General features: G+C 43.3%; 3 protein-coding genes across 12 annotated transcripts in view; all 3 read left to right on the top strand.

Moving 5' to 3' along the window:
- LOC123993289 (protocadherin gamma-C5-like) overlaps nt 1-21,251 on the top strand; it is a 185,703-nt gene that overhangs the window by 43,381 nt on the left and 121,071 nt on the right. The window contains exon 1 of one of the 10 annotated variants that reach the window (XM_046295253.1): nt 3,941-6,539. The exons of 6 other annotated variants lie outside the window; for them this stretch is intronic. In XM_046295253.1, the coding sequence (XP_046151209.1) occupies nt 4,104-6,539 (2,436 nt within the window). In that variant the 5' untranslated portion in view covers nt 3,941-4,103. Of the gene's footprint in view, nt 1-3,940; nt 6,540-11,031; nt 13,729-14,572; nt 17,172-18,526; nt 21,107-21,251 lie in introns of those variants that run through there. 3 more of the 10 variants (XM_046295252.1, XM_046295248.1, XM_046295249.1) reach the window with 3 other exon arrangements.
- Nucleotides 526-3,115, top strand: LOC123993808 (protocadherin gamma-A3-like). The gene has a single exon (XM_046296280.1). The coding sequence runs from the start codon at nt 671-673 to the stop codon at nt 3,113-3,115; it is 2,445 nt and encodes an 814-aa protein (XP_046152236.1). The 5' UTR covers nt 526-670.
- LOC123993807 (protocadherin gamma-A5-like) lies at nt 7,546-10,150 on the top strand. Its single transcript, XM_046296279.1, has one exon. It carries the CDS (start codon nt 7,709-7,711, stop codon nt 10,148-10,150), a length of 2,442 nt encoding a protein of 813 aa, XP_046152235.1. The 5' UTR covers nt 7,546-7,708.

Below are 21,251 nucleotides of genomic sequence, written 5' to 3'. Positions count from 1 at the left end.
GGCATTGTATTATTCCAGGTTCTTACATCAGTCTGTTGGACAAATGTCGCTATAGATTTTAGCATTTACGAATCATATTACTTTCAACATAGGCCCTATCAGATTTGGTTTGTTGTGTTCTGTCGGAGTTCGGACGGTTGTGGAATCCTCTTTTTCGCACGATCCATTCTGAAGTTGGTGGGGTGGTGGAATTTTTTAGTAGGCTATAAAGTTGTAGGTATTTATTTTTTTGTTCATATAATTGTAGAGATGAAACTTGCATTTATTTCGATTGCAGAAAGTGAAGTGTTAAGACAGTATGATTTATATACATTATTTTGGGGGGGAAAATACTGTACTTGTTTAATCATTTCTGAACGGTTTTACATGTTCAAGTGTCATGTGGTGTTCATGTTTTATACTCTGAGGGCCGCTGTTGATCAGTGAAATAATTTCTGTCCAGTGTTGTCAGTCAGTGGCGTCCCCATTGCGCTCTACCAGAGGAGACTCAAAAACTCTCTGCGCTTCATACGAGGCGGGGCAAGACACAGACACAGACACACTCGCTCTGATCAATATGAAATATTACGTAAAAAGAGGCTAGGTTAAAGCGAAACATCTACTTATTTCCTCACCGTTTCTCTGGATCCAGTATAAAGAATATTCGTGTTGGATTTATTATTTCTTGGCTATGGCATTTGAAGGATTCCTTCAACCTAAATGCCTAAAATGGCGTTTGTGTGGACTACGATGGCAAGTACTGGTTTTTCTTCTGTATTTTATTCATATTACCAGTGGCCAAATCCGGTATTCCATTACGGAGGAGATGAAGAAAGGCTCTCTTATCGGTAACGTGGCTCAAGACCTGGGGTTAGATTTGAAACGGCTCCGAGCGGGCAGGGCCCGTATCGTGACCGGAGAAAGCATTCAGTACACAGAGCTGAAGACAGACAAAGGGATTCTAGTCGTGAGTGAGAGAATAGACCGAGAGCAGCTTTGTGGCGACGTCACACTGTGTAGCTTCAGCTTCGAAATTATTCTAGAAAATCCCATTGAGCTGCATCGTATTACAGTGGAAATTCTAGATGTAAATGACCATGCTCCTGCATTTCCCATAAAAGACGTACAATTTGAAATTAGCGAGTCAGCTACTGTCGGCGCGAGATTTCTACTAGAGAGTGCAGTGGATCCCGATGTAACACTTAACGCCCTACAAAATTACATGTTAACTCCCAACAATAATTTTGTTCTAAAGCAACATACGAATCCAGACGGTAGTAAATATGCAGAGATGGTCCTCCAGAAACCGTTAGACAGAGAGGAGCATCCTCGTCTCTCTTTAAAGCTAGTCGCTGTAGACGGTGGAAATCCACAGAAATCTGGCACAGTAAATATAGAGATCAATGTCCTAGATGCCAATGATAATGCTCCCGTGTTTAACCAGTCAGTGTACAGGGCAACTGTGATGGAAAAAGCTCCAACGGGCACTTATATCACAACCGTGAATGCCAGTGATGCAGATAGTGGATCGTATGGACATATTTCCTACTATTTTTCAAAGTTGAAAGGGAATATAGTTGATATATTTACCATTGATATGTCGACCGGTTCTATTTCTGTTTCAGGCCAGATAGATTATGAGAAAGATAAGAAATACGAGGTCAGAGTAGAGGCTAAAGATCAGGGTGGTTTAACAGACTCTAGTAAAGTTGTCATTGAAGTTCTTGACATAAATGACAACGCACCAGTTATAAACGTTATGTCTTTCTCCAGCCCTGTGTCTGAAGATGCTCCTCCTGGAACCACGGTAGCCGTTATAAATGTAAAAGACGCTGATTCGGAGAGAAACGGACAGATTACATGCTCTATAGATACTAACCTCCCGTTCAAGATCAAATCTTCTTTAAGTAGTTATTATACGTTGATGTCAGATGTAGCTTTTGACAGAGAAACAACACCAGAATACAACATAACTATTACAGCGACAGATTCTGGCTCGCCTCCTCTCTCTAGCTCCAGGACACTACACCTTAGAATCTCTGACGTAAATGACAATGCCCCATTGTTCGATAAAGGCACCTACTCTGCCTACGTCACAGAGAATAACTTTCCTGGAATGTCCATATTTACTGTCAGCGCGCGGGACTCTGACTGGAATCAGAACGCGAGAATATCGTACCTCTTGGAGGACACGCAGATCAGTGGAACTCCAGTCTCTACTTACATATCCATTAACTCTGAAACCGGAGTTTTACATGCGGTGCGTTCCTTTGATTATGAACAAATAAAACAGCTCACGCTAGTGGTTAAGGCGCAAGATGGAGGCTCTCCTCCACTCAGTAGCAACGCAAGTGTCAACTTCTTCATCCAAGACCAGAACGACAACGCTCCTCAGGTTCTGTATCCAGTCCAGACTAGCAGCTCTCTTGTGGCTGAAATGGTGCCTCGTTCAGCAGATGTGGGCTATCTTGTGACTAAAGTGGTGGCTGTTGATATGGACTCTGGACAAAATTCCTGGCTCTCGTACAAACTGCAGAAAGCGACAGACAGGGCGCTGTTTGAAGTGGGCTTGCAGAATGGGGAAATAAGAACTATACGCCAAGTCAATGATAAAGATGCTGTGAAACAAAGGCTCACTGTGGTAGTGGAGGACAATGGGCAGCCCTCTCGTTCAGCTACAGTTAATGTTAATGTGGCGGTGGCGGACAGCTTCCCTGAAGTGCTCTCGGAGTTCACTGACTTTACGCACGACAAGGAGTACAACGACAACCTGACTTTTTACTTAGTCTTGGCTTTGGCTGTAGTCTCATTTCTGTTCATCACATGTTTAGTGGTTATTATATCAGTGAAAATATACAGATGGAGACAGTCTCGCATCCTCTATCATTCCAACCTCCCGGTTATTCCGTATTATCCACCGCGTTATGCAGACACTTTGGGGACAGGAACTCTTCAGCACGTGTACAATTACGAGGTTTGCAGGACGACTGACTCCAGAAAGAGTGACTGTCAATTCGCCAGACCCTGTAGTCAGAACGTACTGATAATGGACCCCAGTTCAACAGGGACGATGCAGCGGATGCAGAACGAACAGAACATCCTGGATGAACCAGACTCCCCACTAGAGGTGAGTTAATTGGACATTTTATAATTTAGCACATTGTTTTGGAATAGATTTCTGGAATGTGTCATTTTTCAACTATTGTGCTCTGGTGCTTGGCTAATTTACTTGGTTGGCTCCCTTTCTGCTCATCTCTGTAGGGTTACACTTATATCAGCTACTACGCGTTTTACTGTTAGATTTGACTTGTGAATGTATGCCTGCTGAGTTGGTAGGAACTGACTTCGAACTGAACAAGAATACCAAGTGCTACAATAATAAGGATGTAGCGTTGAAATGCCAATTCAGAACCACACTGTATGGACAGCGACACTTATTTCACACGGTGTATGCTATACCTTTTCCAACTGCTGTCTAAATTGATCAAGAGTCACTAAACATTTTCATCTGTGTTTACGGTTTGTCCTATACCAACCAAACATCTCTCATTACAGATATTTTACTGTATTTTTCAGTAGTGGTTTGTACGTCTGTTCCACGGAAAAGTTTTATGCACGATCAAATCTAGGGCTTAGAAGATATAGTCTCGTGTTCCAGTATCAAATGATTAGGCTATGTTCCCTGTTGGTGTTATTTTAGCAATTGGACATGGCATGTTTTTAGATAGTTCATGCACGTACCACATCGCTTTTAATTGTGACATTTTGGAAAGAAAATAGTGATGGACAATGTTGAATCATTTCTACACAGCTGTACATTTTTTTGTACATGTTTTGGACTCTGAGGGCCGCTGTTGATCAGTGAAATAATTTCTGTCCAGTGTTGTCAGTCAGTGGAGTCCACTCCCTATCACTGCGCTCCAGCAGATGAAAGGGAGAGACTCTGCGCTTCATACGAGGCGGGGCTCGACAGAATGATTTTCGCTCTGATCCATTGTTAACATAGATCAGAAAAGGACAGTGAAAATAGGCTCGATTGAATCGAAGCGTCAACTAGTATTTGCTCACTGTTTCTGAGGATACCCTTTACGGAATATTCTTGTGGATTGTATTATTTGTTGGCTATGGAATTTGAAGGATTCATTCAACCTAAATGCGTAAGAGGGCGTTTTAGTGGACTACGGTGGCAGGTACTCATTTTTCTCCTCTATCTCAGTCATACTGTCAGTGGACAAATCCGGTATTCCATTCCGGAGGAGATGAAGAAAGGCTCTCTTATCGGTAACGTAGCTCAAGACCTGGGGTTAGATTTGAAACGGCTCCGAGCGGGCCGGGCCCGTATCGTGACCGGAGAAAGCATTCAGTACACAGAGCTGAAGACAGACAAAGGGATTCTAGTCGTGAGTGAAAGAATAGACCGAGAGCAGCTTTGTGGCGACGTCACACCGTGTAGCTTCAGCTTCGAAATGATTCTAGAAAATCCTATTGAGCTGCATCGTATTACTGTGGAGATTCTAGATGTAAATGATCATGCTCCTGCTTTCCCAAATAAATATATACATTTTGAAATCAGCGAATCGGCTACGGTTGGGTCGCGATTTCTGCTGGAAAGTGCAGAGGACCCAGATGTAGGGCTCAACGCCCTACAGAATTATGTTTTAACCCACAATGATAATTTCATTCTAAAACAGCATGCGAATCCAGACGGTAGTAAATATGCAGAGATGTTCCTCCAGAAACCGTTAGATAGAGAGGAGCTTCCTCGTCTCTCTCTAAAGCTAATCGCTGTAGACGGTGGAAATCCGCAGAGATCTGGCACAGTAAATATAGAGATCACTGTCCTAGATGCCAATGACAATTCGCCTGTGTTTAACCAATCAGTGTACAGGGCTGCTGTGATGGAAAACGCACTGAAAGGCATCTATATTACAACCGTGAACGCAAGTGACGCAGACAGTGGCACATATGGACAAATCACATACAGCTTTTCGAAGTTGAAGGGGAGCATCGCTGATATTTTCATAATAGACGAGAAAACAGGAATCATATCTGTTTCGGGACAGGTAGATTACGAGAAAGATAAGAAATACGAGGTTAGAGTAGAGGCTAAAGATCAGGGTGGTTTAACAGACTCTAGTAAAGTTGTCATTGAAGTTCTTGACATAAATGACAACGCACCAGTTATAAACGTCATGTCTTTCTCCAGCCCTGTGTCTGAAGATGCTCCTCCTGGAACCACGGTAGCCGTTATAAACGTCAAAGACGCTGATTCAGAGAGAAATGGGCAGATTACATGCTCTATAGATGATAACCTCCCATTCAAGATAAAATCATCCTTAACTAGTTATTACAATTTGATCTCTGATAAAGGGTTTGACAGAGAAACAACACCGGAATACAACATAACTATAACAGCGACAGATTCTGGTTCGCCTCCTCTCTCTAGTGCCAGGACTTTACACCTGAGAATCTCTGACGTAAATGACAATGCCCCATTGTTCGATAAAGGCACCTACTCTGCTTACGTCACAGAGAATAACTCTCCTGGAATGTCCATATTTACTGTCGGCGCGCGGGACTCGGACTGGAACCAGAACGCGAGAATATCGTACCTGTTGGAGGACACGCAGATCAGTGGAAGTCCAGTCTCTAGTTATATATCCATTAACTCTGAAACCGGAGTTTTACATGCGTTGCGCTCCTTTGATTATGAACAAATAAAACAGCTTAAACTCGTGGTTAAGGCGCAAGATGGAGGCTCTCCTCCACTCGGTAGCAATGTGAGTGTCAACATCTTCATCCAAGATCAGAATGACAACGCGCCTCAGGTTCTGTACCCAGTCCAGACTAGCAGCTCCCTGGTGGCTGAAATGGTTCCTCGTTCAGCAGATGTAGGCTATCTTGTGACTAAAGTGGTGGCTGTTGATGTGGACTCTGGACAGAATGCCTGGCTCTCATACAAACTGCAGAAAGCGACAGACAGGGCGCTGTTTGAAGTGGGTTTACAGAATGGGGAAATAAGAACTATACGCCAAGTAAATGATAAAGATGCCGTGAAACAAAGGCTCACTGTTGTAGTGGAGGACAACGGGCAGCCCTCTCGTTCAGCTACAGTCAATGTTAACGTGGCGGTGGCGGACAGCTTCCCTGAAGTGCTCTCGGAGTTCACTGACTTTACGCACGACAAGGAGTACAATGACAACCTGACTTTTTACTTAGTCTTGGCTTTGGCTGTAGTCTCATTTCTGTTCATCACGTGTTTAGTGGTTATTATATCAGTGAAAATATACAGATGGAGACAGTCTCGCATCCTCTATCATTCCAATCTCCCGGTTATTCCGTATTATCCACCGCGTTACGCAGACACTTTGGGGACAGGAACTCTACAGCACGTGTACAATTACGAGGTTTGCAGGACGACTGACTCCAGAAAGAGTGACTGTCAATTCGCCAGACCCTGTAGTCAGAACGTACTGATAATGGACCCCAGTTCAACAGGGACGATGCAGCGGATGCAGAACGAACAGAACATCCTGGATGAACCAGACTCCCCACTAGAGGTGAGTTAATTGGACATTTTATAATTTAGCTCATTGTTTTGGAATAGATTTCTGGAATATGTCATTTTTCAACTATTGTGCTCTGGTGCTTGGCTAATTTACTTGGTTGGCTCCCTTTCTGCTCATCTCTGTAGGGTTACACTTATATCAGCTACTACGCGTTTTACTGTTAGATTTGACTTGTGAATGTATGCCTGCTGAGTTGGTAGGAACTGACTTCGAACTGAACAAGAATACCAAGTGCTACAATAATAAGGATGTAGCGTTGAAATGCCAATTCAGAACCACACTGTATGGACAGCGACACTTATTTCACACGGTTATATATATATATATATATATATATGCCATTTAGCAGACGCTTTTATCCAAAGCGACTTACAGTCATGTGTGCATACATTATACGTATGGGTGGTCCCGGGGATCGAACCCACTACCCTGGCGTTACAAGCGCCATGCTCTACCAACTGAGCTACAGAAGGACCCCACGGTGTATGCTATACCTTTTCCAACTGCTGTCTAAATTGATCAAGAGTCACTAAACATTTTCATCTGTGTTTACGGTTTGTCCTATACCAACCAAACATCTCTCATTACAGATATTTTACTGTATTTTTCAGTAGTGGTTTGTACGTCTGTTCCACGGAAAAGTTTTATGCACGATCAAATCTAGGGCTTAGAAGATATAGTCTCGTGTTCCAGTATCAAATGATTAGGCTATGTTCCCTGTTGGTGTTATTTTAGCAATTGGACATGGCATGTTTTTAGATAGTTCATGCACGTACCACATCGCTTTTAATTGTGACATTTTGGAAAGAAAATAGTGATGGACAATGTTGAATCATTTCTACACAGCTGTACATTTTTTTGTACATGTTTTGGACTCTGAGGGCCGCTGTTGATCAGTGAAATAATTTCTGTCCAGTGTTGTCAGTCAGTGGAGTCCACTCCCCTATCACTGCGCTCCAGCAGATGAAAGGGAGAGACTCTGCGCTTCATACGAGGCGGGGCTCGACAGAATGATTTTCGCTCTGATCCATTGTTAACATAGATCAGAAAAGGACAGTGAAAATAGGCTCGATTGAATCGAAGCGTCAACTAGTATTTGCTCACTGTTTCTGAGGATACCCTTTACGGAATATTCTTGTGGATTGTATTATTTGTTGGCTATGGAATTTGAAGGATTCATTCAACCTAAATGCGTAAGAGGGCGTTTTAGTGGACTACGGTGGCAGGTACTCATTTTTCTCCTCTATCTCAGTCATACTGTCAGTGGACAAATCCGGTATTCCATTCCGGAGGAGATGAAGAAAGGCTCTCTTATCGGTAACGTGGCTCAAGACCTGGGGTTAGATTTGAAACGGCTCCGAGCGGGCCGGGCCCGTATCGTGACCGGAGAAAGCATTCAGTACACAGAGCTGAAGACAGACAAAGGGATTCTAGTCGTGAGTGAGAGAATAGACCGAGAGCAGCTTTGTGGCGACGTCACACCGTGTAGCTTCAGCTTTGAAATTATTCTGGAAAATCCAATCGAATTACATCGTGTTACAGTTGAAATTGTGGATGTAAATGACCATTCACCTATTTTTAAGAATAATCATATCAAATTTGAAATCAGCGAATCTGCTACTCTTGGCTCTCGTTTTGTGCTGGAGAGTGCAAAGGATCCCGATGTGGGAGTTAATGGTCTACGGGAGTATGTTTTAACTCAAAATGACAATTTCGTTCTGAAACAACATTCGAATCCTGATGGAAGTAAATTTGCAGAAATGATTTTACAAAAGCCTTTGGATAGAGAAGAGAATCCTCATCTCTCTTTAAAGCTAATCGCTGTAGACGGTGGGAATCCGCAGAGATCTGGCACAGTAAATATCGAGATCACTGTCCTAGATGCCAATGATAATGCCCCTGTGTTTAACCAGTCAGTGTACAGGGCTACTGTGATGGAAAACGCACCGAAAGGAACCTATATTACAACCGTTAATGCTAGTGATGCAGACAGTGGTTCCAATGGTATAGTGATGTATTATTTTTCGAATTTGAAAGAAAACTTGGCAGATATATTTGACATTGATGAGACAACTGGCAAGATATCTGTTGTTGGACAAATCGATTTTGAAAAAGATAAGAAATATGACATTAGAGTTGAGGCCAAAGACCAAGGTGGTTTGACAGACCTCGGCAAAGTTGTCATAGAAATAGTTGACATAAATGACAATGCCCCAGTTATAAACATCATGTCTTTCACTAGCCCTGTGTCTGAAGATGCTGCTGCTGGAACCACGATTGCCGTTGTAAACGTTAAAGATTCCGATTCAGAGAGAAACGGACAGATAACGTGCTCTGTAGATACGAACTCGTTCAAGATAAAATCGTCGTTAAGCAGTTATTATACGTTGATCTCAGATGTAGCTTTTGACAGAGAAACAACACCAGAATACAACATAACTATTACAGCGACAGATTATGGCTCGCCTCCTCTCTCAAGCGCCAGGACACTGCACCTTAGAATCTCTGACGTAAATGATAACGCTCCATTGTTTCATCAGAGCTCATACTCTGCTTACGTCACAGAGAATAACTCTCCTGGAATGTCCATATTTACTGTCAGCGCGCGGGACTCTGACTGGAATCAGAACGCGAGAATCTCGTACCTCTTGGAGGACACGAAGATCAGTGGAACTCCAGTATCCACTTACATATCCATTAACTCTGAAACCGGAGTTTTACATGCTGTGCGCTCCTTTGATTACGAACAAATCAAGCAACTTAAACTCGTGGTAAAGTCACAAGACGGAGGCTCCCCTCCACTCAGTAGCAATGTGACGGTGAAAATAATGATCCAGGACCAGAATGACAACGCGCCTCAGGTTCTGTATCCAGTCCAGACTAGCAGCTCTCTGGTGGCTGAAATGGTGCCTCGTTCAGCAGATGTTGGCTATCTTGTAACTAAAGTGGTGGCTGTTGATGTGGACTCTGGACAGAATGCTTGGCTCTCATATAAACTGCAGAAAGCGACAGACAGGGCGCTGTTTGAAGTGGGTTTACAGAATGGCGAAATAAGAACACTACGCCAAGTCAATGATAAAGATGCTGTGAAACAAAGGCTCACTGTTGTAGTGGAGGACAACGGGCAGCCCTCTCGTTCAGCTACAGTCAATGTTAACGTGGCGGTGGCGGACAGCTTCCCTGAAGTGCTCTCGGAGTTCACTGACTTTACGCACGACAAAGAGTACAACGACAACCTGACTTTTTACTTAGTCTTGGCCTTGGCTGTAGTCTCATTTCTGTTCATCACGTGTTTAGTGGTTATTATATCAGTGAAAATATACAGATGGAGACAGTCTCGCATCCTCTATCATTCCAATCTCCCGGTTATTCCGTATTATCCACCGCGTTATGCAGACACTTTGGGGACAGGAACTCTACAGCACGTGTACAATTACGAGGTGTGCAGGACGACTGACTCCAGAAAGAGTGACTGTCAGTTCGCCAGACCCTGTAGTCAGAACGTACTGATAATGGACCCCAGTTCTACAGGGACGATGCAGCGGATGCAGAACGAACAGAACATCCTGGATGAACCAGACTCCCCACTAGAGGTGAGTTAATTGGAGTTTAAATTATATTGCACATTGGCTTGGAATATATCTTTATCTACATTGCCCTTTGTGAAAATGTCAACTATTTTGTTCTGGTGAATTTAGGTTAATTAATTATGTCTAGTCAACAGTGTACAGTTTAGGGCTGTAGTATCATTTCTGATTAGCTGCGGATTTTGTACTATGCCTGGTGATTTTTTTTATTTTTTTTAATGTACAATTCTAAGTTCTATGGTGTAATTTTAACACTCCTGCGCTTTATGAGCATTTCAGCACCTCTGTGTGCTGACAGCGCTACTTCTGTCATGAGCAGCAGAGGTCTGCTCAAATCCGCTCTCAGGCAGCGTATACTAACTCTCGTTCAAACTACTGTCTTTAGCTCAATAGTCATTATAGAGCCAGTGTAGCCGTTTTTATGGCTAGTTCTGTACCAAGCAAAATACTCTCAACCAGTGCGACATACTGTATGCATGTTGCCGTACTGTTCAATCATGGTTTTGTGCGCCGTATCCATGGAACATCTTTACCCACCATCTAAACTAAGGTTTAGATGATATGGTGGCATGTTTTACAATCAAGTGGTTACCGTACACCCTGATGGTCATCGTTATTTTAGTAATTGTACGGGGCGTTTTTAGTATTATTTTAGCACAGTGCTGTACACTTATGAATCATTTCTACCCAGTTGTACATGTCCACGTATCTGGTGTTCATGTTTTTGACTCTGAGTGCCGCTGTTGATCAGTGAAATAATTTCTGTCCAATGTTGTCAGTCAGTAGAGTCCCCCCCCCCCTCCTATCACTGCGCTCCAGAGTAGAAAGAGAGACTGCGCTCCAGAGTAGAAAGAGAGACTGCGCTCCAGAGTAGAAAGAGAGACTGCGCTCCAGAGTAGAAAGAGAGACTGCGCTCCAGAGTAGAAAGAGAGACTGCGCTCCAGAGTAGAAAGAGAGACTGCGCTCCAGAGTAGAAAGAGAGACTGCGCTCCATACGAGGCGGGCCACTACGGAGAATCACTCGCTCAAACAGATATGTTAAGAAATAGCCTGGATTAAAATAGCTCTTTCAGTAATCAGTCATCTCTATTGTCACCGTTTGAGGATACAGTAGGCTATAAGGAATATACGTGTTGGATTTATATTTGTTGGCTATGGCATCTGAAGGATTCCTTCAACCGAGATGCGTAAAATGGAGTTTGTGCTGCGGACTTCGATGGCAAGTACTTTATTTTCTCCTGTATTTCAGTCATATTGTCAGAGGTCAAATCCGTTATTCCATTCCGGAGGAGATGAAGACAGGCTCTCTTATCGGTAACGTGGCTCGAGACCTGGGGTTAGATTTGAAACGTCTCCGAGCGGGCCGGGCCCGTATCGTGACCGGAGAAAGCGTTCAGTACACAGAGCTGAAGACGGACAAAGGGATTCTAGTCGTGAGAGAGAGAATAGACCGAGAGCAGCTTTGTGGCGACGTCACGCCGTGTAGCATCAGCTTCGACATGATTCTAGAGAATCCGATGGAGCTACACCGTGTAACTGTTGAAATCCTTGATATTAATGATAATGCACCTATTTTTCGAAAGAATGAAATCAAATTTGAGATAAGTGAGTCGGTTATACTCGGGTCGCGTTTTATGTTGGCCAGTGCCGAGGACGCAGATGTAGGTAACAATGGTATGCAGAAATATATTTTAATGCCGAATGATCATTTCGTTCTGAAACAACATTCAAATCCAGATGGAAGAAAATATGCTGAAATAATTCTTCAGAAACCGTTAGACAGAGAGGAGCATCCTCGGCTCTCTCTTAAGCTAATCGCTGTTGACGGTGGAAATCCGCAGAGATCTGGCTCAGTAAATATAGAGATCACTGTCCTGGATGCCAATGACAATGCGCCTGTGTTTAACCAGTCAGTGTACAGGGCTACTGTGATGGAAAACGCTCCAAAAGACACCTATATTACAACGGTGAATGCCAGCGACGCAGACAGTGGATCGAACGGCCTCATTACATATTATTTTTCCAACTTGAAAGAGGACCAATCAGATATATTTCACATGGATGAGACAACTGGCACAATGACACTTGTAGGGAAAATAGATTATGAAAAAGACAAGAAATATGAAATGATGATTGAGGCTATGGACCAGGGAGGTTTAACCGACTCCGGTAAAGTTTTAATCGAGATTGTTGACGTCAACGATAATTCTCCCGTTATAAACGTCATGTCTTTCTCCAGCCCTGTTTCTGAAGATTCCCCGCTGGGAACAACCATAGCGATAATCAATGTGAAAGACGCTGACTCAGAGAGTAATGGTCACGTTATGTGTTCAATAGACAACAACCTCCCATTTAAGATCAAATCCTCATTGACTAATTATTATACTGTAATCACAGATTCAGCTTTCGACCGAGAGACTATGCCAGAATATAATATAACCATAAAGGCGACAGACTCGGGTTCGCCTCCTCTCTCTAGCGCCAGGACAATACACCTTAAAATCTCTGACGTGAACGATAATTCCCCATTGTTCGACAAAGGAACCTACTCTGCCTACGTCACAGAGAATAACTCTCCTGGAATGTCCATATTTACTATCAGCGCGCTGGACTCTGACTGGAATCAAAACGCGAGAGTCTCGTACCTCTTGGAGGACACGAAGATCAGTGGAACGCCAGTCTCTAGTTATATATCAATTAACTCTGAAACCGGGGTTTTACATGCGGTGCGCTCCTTTGATTATGAACAAATAAAACAGCTTAAACTCGTGGTTAAGGCGCAAGATGGAGGCTCTCCTCCACTCAGTAGCAATGTGAGTGTCAACATTATTATCCAAGACCAGAATGACAACGCACCTCAGGTTCTGTACCCAGTCCAGGCCAGCAGCTCCCTAGTGGCTGAAATGGTACCTCGTTCAGCAGATGTTGGCTATCTTGTAACTAAAGTGGTGGCTGTTGATGTGGACTCTGGACAGAATGCTTGGCTCTCATATAAACTGCATAAAGCGACAGACAGAGCGCTGTTTGAAGTGGGCTTACAGAATGGTGAAATAAGAACTATACGCCAAGTCAACGATAAAGATGCTGTGAAACAAAGGCTCACTGTGGTAGTGGAGGACAACGGGCAGCCCTCTCGTTCAGCTACAGTCAATGTTAACGTGGCGGTGGCGGACAGCTTCCCTGAAGTGCTCTCGGAGTTCACTGACTTTACGCACGACAAGGAGTACAACGACAACCTGACTTTTTACTTAGTCTTGGCTTTGGCTGTAGTCTCATTTCTGTTCATCACGTGTTTAGTGGTTATTATATCAGTGAAAATATACAGATGGAGACAGTCTCGCATCCTCTATCATTCCAATCTCCCGGTTATTCCGTATTATCCACCGCGTTACGCGGACACTTTGGGGACAGGAACTCTACAGCACGTGTACAATTACGAGGTGTGCAGGACGACTGACTCCAGAAAGAGTGACTGTCAGTTCGCCAGACCCTGTAGCCAGAACGTACTGATATTGGACCCCAGTTCTCCAGGGACGATGCAGCGGATGCAGACTGAAAATAACATGTTGGATGAACCTGACTCCCCGCTAGAGGTGAGTTAATTGCAGTTAAAATTACGTAGCTCATTTTGTAGGAGTTCATCTCTGCCATCTGTCCTCTGTATCTATTCGTTTTCAATTGTGCTCTGGTGCGGATTTATTCGGTTTGCTCCCTCTGTGACTAACTAACTTGTTGGGCTCATTCAGCTACTGCGCATTCTTTATGGGCTTTCTTTTGGCTTTTTTTGATCATGAATGCTGAGCGCCACTATAGTAAGTAAGGCTGTATCGCTGTAAGACTATGGTAGCACCCCTCCGTGTGTACCGCGCCACTTTTAGTGCGCAACAGTATGCTCTCCTCTCTCTCACTCTCTATGCTGAGCCTGGTTACAACTTCCCTATATGGATCAAGAGTAACTGTACATTTGACCCATGTTTACAGTTAGTCATGTAACAAACAAAATCACTTTTAATACAAGTATTTCGCTGTATTTATCAGTGATGCTTTGGAACGCTATTTCGTTGGCATGTTTACGCACGATCCAAACTGGGGCTGAGAAGATAGGCTGGTGTGTTTTACTATTACATGGCGAGGCTACTATTTCCCTTCTGGTCATAGTATTTTAGTCATTGAACTGTGCATTTATTTCGATTGCACTGACCACAGTGTTTTTATTTGTGACATTTTAATAAGAAAATAGTTCTGGAAAGTGTTGAATCATTTCTGTGCAGTTCTGTATTTTTACATAACATCTGGTGTTCATGTTTTGGACTCCGAGGGCCGCTATTGGTCAGTGAAATGATTTCTGTCCGGTGTTGTCAGTCAGTGGAGTCCCCTCCCCTAACACTGCGCTCTACCAGAGGAGCTGGAGAGACTGCGCTTCACACTAGGCGGGCGACAGAGAGACAATCGTTCTGGTTCTTACATGTAGTTTACAAGTACGAGAACGGTTAAAGTAGACTGGATTAAGATAATACGTCGACTACTACTGTTCTCTTTGCTCCCCATTGACGGATACAGTATAAGGAATTTTCGTGGTGGATTTGTTTTGTTGGCTATGGAATTTGACAGTTTCCTTCAACCTATATGCATAAGATGGCGTATGCGTTGTGGACTGCGATGGCAAGTACTGGTTTCTCTTCTGTATCTCAGTCATACTGTGAGTTCCCAAATCCGGTATTCCATTCCGGAGGAGATGAAGAAAGGCTCTCTTATCGGTAACGTGGCTCAAGATCTGGGGTTAGATTTGAAAAGGCTAAGTGCGGGCCGGGCCCGTATCGTGACCGGAGAAAACATTCAGTACACAGAGCTGAAGACAGACAAAGGGATTCTAGTCGTGAGTGAGAGAATAGACCGAGAGCAGCTTTGTGGCGACGTCACGCCGTGTAGCTTCAGCTTCGAAATGATTCTAGAGAATCCGATGGAACTACACCTAGTCACTGTAGAAATATTAGACGTTAATGATAATGCACCCGTGTTTCAACAGAATGATATACAATTGAAAATCAGCGAATCTGCTTCTGCGGGGGCGCGCTTTGTCTTAGCAACTGCAGATGACCCTGATGTAGGCCTTAACGCCCTACAGAATTACATTCTAACACCGAATGATAATTTTGTCCTAAAACAACATACAAATCCTGACGCTAGTAAATATGCCGAGATGGTTCTCCAGAAACCGTTAGACAGAGAGGAACATCCTCTTCTCTCTCTAAAGCTAATCGCTGTAGACGGTGGAAATCCGCAGAGATCTGGCACAGTAAATATCGAAATCACTGTCCTAGATGCCAATGACAATGCGCCTGTGTTCAACCAGTCAGTGTACAGGGCTGCTGTAGTGGAAAACGCACTGAAAAGCACCTATATTACCACCGTGAACGCAAGTGATGCAGACAGTGGCTCCAATGGCTATATATCGTACATGTTTTCTAATTTAAAAGGCACAGTTTCCGAAACATTCACTATTGATGCAAATACTGGTGTCATTTCTGTGTTAGGGGAAATAGATTATGAAAAATATAAGAAATACGAAATTCGAATAGATGCCACAGACCAAGGTGGCTTGACTGATTCGAGCAAAGTCATTGTTGAGGTAATTGATGTAAACGACAATGAGCCTGTAATAAGTGTCATGTCATTCACTAGTCCAATCTCTGAAGATTCACCTCACGGTACAACCATCGGAATTATCAATGTTAAAGACCTCGACTCGGGTGAAAACGGACAGGTGAGCTGTAGCATAGGCCAACACATTCCTTTCAATATAAAATCCAATCTAAGAAATTACTACACCTTGCTAACAGGCGCTGTTTTAGATCGTGAGAGTGTGTCAGAATATAACATCACTGTAGTCGCCACGGACGCAGGGTCGCCTCCTCTCTCAAGTAAGATAACCTTTCACCTGAAGGTGTCCGACGTCAACGACAATGCCCCAGTATTTCCACGTGGCGTATACAACTCTTATATCGCAGAGAATAACTCTCCAGGTGTTTCTATTTTTACTGTTAGAGCTAAAGACACTGATTCCAATCAAAATGCCCGTATTTCCTATATTCTAGAGGATACTGATGTCAGCGGGACTCCTGTGTCTGTTTATGTTTCCGTAAACGCAGAGAGCGGGGTCATAAACGCAGTGCGCTCCTTTGATTATGAACAAATTAAGCAACTAAGACTCGTGGTTAAGGCGCAAGATGGAGGCTCTCCTCCATTCAGTAGCAATGTGAGTGTCAACATCTTTATCCAAGATCAGAATGACAACGCGCCTCAGGTTCTGTACCCAGTCCAGACAAGCAGCTCTCTGGTGGCTGAAATGGTGCCTCGTTCGGCAGATGTGGGTTATCTTGTCACTAAAGTGGTGGCTGTTGATGTGGACTCTGGACAGAATGCCTGGCTCTCGTATAAACTGCAGAAAATGACAGACAGAGCGCTGTTTGATGTGGGCTTACAGAATGGGGAAATAAGAACTATACGCCAAGTCAATGATAAAGATGCTGTGAAACAAAGGCTCACTGTTGTAGTGGAGGACAACGGGCAGCCCGCTCGTTCAGCGACAGTCAATGTTAACGTGGCGGTGGCGGACAGCTTCCCTGAAGTGCTCTCGGAGTTCACTGACTTTACGCACGACAAGGAATACAATGACAACCTGACTTTTTACTTAGTCTTGGCTTTGGCTGTCGTCTCATTTCTGTTCATCACGTGTTTAGTGGTTATTATATCAGTGAAAATATACAGATGGAGACAGTCTCGTGTCCTCTATCATTCCAATCTCCCGGTTATTCCGTATTATCCACCGCGTTACGCAGATACTTTGGGGACAGGAACTCTACAGCACGTGTACAATTACGAGGTGTGCAGGACGACTGACTCCAGAAAGAGTGACTGTCAGTTCGCCAGACCCTGTAGTCAGAACGTACTGATAATGGACCCCAGTTCTACAGGGACGATGCAGCGGATGCAGAACGAACAGAACATCCTGGATGAACCAGACTCCCCACTAGAGGTGAGTCTGTGGAGTTTAATTAAATGGTATTGCTCATTCGGTTGGAAAACATCTTTACAACATGTCCTTTCTAACAATTTTAGCTGCAGATGTAGGATCTTCATTTGATATGATCACACTGTTGGAGGACAACTTTCGTGTAGTGTAATTTAGGTTTAAGTCGTCTTCTGAAGTTTGTGATTTACTTTTTTTTTTAAGTGTATCAACCCAAAAACATGTTTTATGAATCATAACCCACATAATACTTCAAATGTCCTGTTTCTGCAGGATTTCTTTCCTGCTGTAGCAAATTGGCTCAAATGAAGATCCTACATCTATGTTGCATTAATGCTAATTTAGTCAGTATTTGTCTAGTTAAAAGTATGGGCATAACAGCTGTTACATATTGTTGTGGTTAGCTATGTTTTTTTTTAATTGAATGTCATTGTCAGCTGACTGTGGTTTCGAATGCAGCTTATTCAGTGCTACAGCAGAATCAATTACTTGTTTTCTGTCTGGTTAGTTTTTGCTTTCATATTATGCCTGACGATTTTTTTTAAATGTCGCGCTCCAAGTCCATTTCAGCACCACTCTATATGGACAGCGCCTCTTCTGTCATGATAGCAGCAGAGGACGGCTCTCCCTTCTTCCAACTGTTTTGATTAAGTCAATATAGAGTCGCTTAAGCAGTGTTAACTGCTTGTCATACGTCAAATAATTGTCAACATTAATATGTTGCTGTGTTGTTCAATAGTGATTTAGAGTGAGTAACCATGGGCATGCTTTTACGCACGTTCAAATCCATGGCTGAGAGGTGACATGTTTAAGTATCAAATTATTGCTGTTTGGCTTTTTATTTATTTTTTAATTTTACCTTTATTTGACCAGGCAGGTCAGTTAAGAACAAATTCTTATTTTCAATGACGGCCTAGGAACAGCGGGTTAACTGCCTGTTCAGTGGCAGAACGACAGATTTTGTACCTTGTCAGCTCGGGGATTTGAACTTGCGACCTTTCGGTTACTAGTCCAATGCTCTAACCAATAGGCTACCCTGCCTTGCTGGTCATCGTAGTATTATAGTGATTAAACGTTGCATTTATTTATATTTGACCTTGCACAGTGTTCACCTACCTGCTATATGGGAAGACAGAAGTGCTCTAAAGTATTTAAATATTTCTACCTTTTAATGAATTCAAATATCATCTGGTGTTCACGTTATGGACTCTGAGGGCCGCTGTTGATCAGTGAAATGATTTCTGTCCAGTGTTGTCAGTCAGTGAAGTCCCCTACTTTATCACTGCGCTCTACCAGAGGAGAGGGAGAGACTATCTGCATTTCATAAGAAGCGGGGCACGACAGAGAAACACTCGGCTCTGATCGATGTTACAGATAACAAAAGGAGACGCTGAAAATAGCCAGGATTGAAAGAATAGGTCGAATATCAGTCTCAGATTTTTTTCATGGTTTCTAAGGATACAGTATAATACATTTTGTATTGGATTTATTCTTTGTTGGCTATGGCACTGGAAGGATTCCTTAAACCTAAATGCGTAAAATGGCGTTTGTGTTGTGGACTGCGGTGGCAAGTACTTATTTTTCTCCTGAATCTCAATCATATTGTCAGTGGCCAAATCCGTTATTCCATTCCGGAGGAGATGAAGAAAGGCTCTCTTATCGGTAACTTGGCTCAAGACCTGGGGTTAGATTTGAAACGGCTCCGAGCGGGCCGGGCCCGTATCGTGAACGAAGAAAGCATTCAGTACACAGAGCTGAAGACGGACAAAGGGATTCTAGTCGTGAGAGAGAGAATAGACCGAGAGCAGCTTTGTGGCGACGTCACGCCGTGTAGCTTCAGCTTCGAAATCATTCTAGAAAATCCAATGGAATTACATCACATAACTATAGAAGTCTTAGATGTTAACGATCATCCTCCGATATTTAAGAAAACGGATGTTAAATTGGAAATAAGCGAGTCTGCTATCCTCGGTGCGCGCTTTGTGCTAGAAAATGCAGAAGATCCTGATGTGGGAGTTCACAGTCTACAAAATTATGTTTTAACCCCGAATGATAACTTTGCCCTCAAGCAACATGCGAATCCAGACGGTAGTAAATACGCTGAAATGATTCTTCAGAAACAATTAGATAGAGAGGAGCATCCTCGTCTCTCTTTAAAGCTAATCGCTGTTGACGGTGGAAATCCACAGAGATCTGCCACAGTAAATATAGAGATCACTGTCTTGGATGTCAATGACAATGCGCCTGTGTTTAACCAGTCAGTGTACAGGGCTACTGTGATGGAAAATGCACCGAAAGGAACCTATATTACACATGTAAACGCGTCTGATGCAGACAGTGGTTCTAATGGCTATATAACATATTCGCTGTCTAACCTGAAGGGAAATCTAGCAGATATGTTGACTATAAATGAAAACACTGGGATACTGTCAGTTGCAGGCCTGATAGATTATGAAAAAGACAAAAAATATGAATTACGAATTGAAGCTAAAGATCAGGGAGGTTTAACAGATTCGAGTAAAGTTATTGTTGAGGTCATTGACGTTAATGACAATGCACCTGTCATTAGTGTGATGTCATTCACTAGTCCGATATCTGAAGACTCTCCTCCCGGTACAACCATCGGTGTTATCAACGTTAAAGATGTCGATTCAGGTGAAAATGGACAGGTGAGCTGTAACCTGGACCAAAACATTCCGTTCAAGATCAAATCAAATTTAAGAAATTACTACACCTTGGTAACAGACGCTGTTTTAGACCGTGAGAGCGTGTTAGAATATAACATCACTGTAGTCGCCACGGACGCTGGGTCGCCTCCTCTCTCGAGTAGGAGAACCTTTCACCTGAAGGTGTCTGATGTCAACGACAACGCCCCATTGTTTCCACAGGTAGTGTACAACTCCTTTGTCGCAGAGAATAACTCTCCAGGCGTCTCTATTTTTACTGTTACAGCTAAAGACACTGATTCCAATCAAAATGCCCGTATTTCCTATATTCTAGAGGATGGTGATGTCAGCGGGACTCCTATGTCTGCTTATGTTTCCGTAAACGCAGAGAGCGGGGTCATAAACGCATTGCGCTCCTTTGATTATGAGCAAATTAAACAACTGATACTGGTGGTTAAGGCGCAAGATGGCGGCTCTCCTCCACTCAGTAGCAATGTGAGTATCAACATCTTTATCCAAGATCAGAACGACAACGCGCCTCAGGTTCTATATCCAGTCCAGACTAGCCACTCTCTGGTGGCTGAAATGGTGCCTCGTTCAGCAGATGTGGGCTATCTTGTGACTAAAGTGGTGGCTGTTGATGTGGACTCTGGACAGAATGCCTGGCTCTCGTATAAACTGCAGAAAGCGACAGACAGAGCGCTGTTTGAAGTGGGCTTACAGAATGGAGAAATAAGAACTATACGCCAAGTTAATGATAAAGATGCTGTGAAACAAAGGCTCACTGTTGTAGTGGAGGACAATGGACAGCCCTCTCGTTCAGCTACAGTCAATGTTAACGTGGCGGTGGCGGACAGCTTCCCTGAAGTGCTCTCGGAGTTCACTGACTTTACGCACGACAAGGAGTACAATGACAACCTGACTTTTTACTTAGTCTTGGCTTTGGCTGTAGTCTCATTTCTGTTCATCACGTGTTTAGTGGTTATTATATCAGTAAAAATATACAGATGGAGACAGTCTCGCATCCTCTATCATTCCAATCTCCCGGTTATTCCGTATTATCCACCGCATTACGCAGACACTTTGGGGACAGGAACTCTACAGCACGTGTACAATTACGAGGTGTGCAGGACGACTGACTCCAGAAAGAGTGACTGTCAGTTCGCCAGACCCTGTAGTCAGAACGTACTGATAATGGACCCCAGTTCTACAGGGACGATGCAGCGGATGCAGAGTGAAAATAATATCCTGGATGAATCAGACTCGCCGCTAGAGGTGAGTCTAATGGAGTTTACATGGTATTGTTCATTGGGTTGGAATACATCTTCACAGTATATCCTTTGTAACTATTTTAACTTTTCTGCCTTAAGGTTAATTTACTTAATATTTCTCTAGTCAACAGTATGGGTACGTCAGTGTT

Source organism: Oncorhynchus gorbuscha, linkage group LG13 (genome assembly GCF_021184085.1).
Source record: "Oncorhynchus gorbuscha isolate QuinsamMale2020 ecotype Even-year linkage group LG13, OgorEven_v1.0, whole genome shotgun sequence".
In the NCBI taxonomy this organism is placed as follows: Eukaryota; Metazoa; Chordata; class Actinopteri; order Salmoniformes; family Salmonidae; genus Oncorhynchus; species Oncorhynchus gorbuscha.
This window is presented reverse-complemented; position numbering and strand designations above follow the sequence as displayed.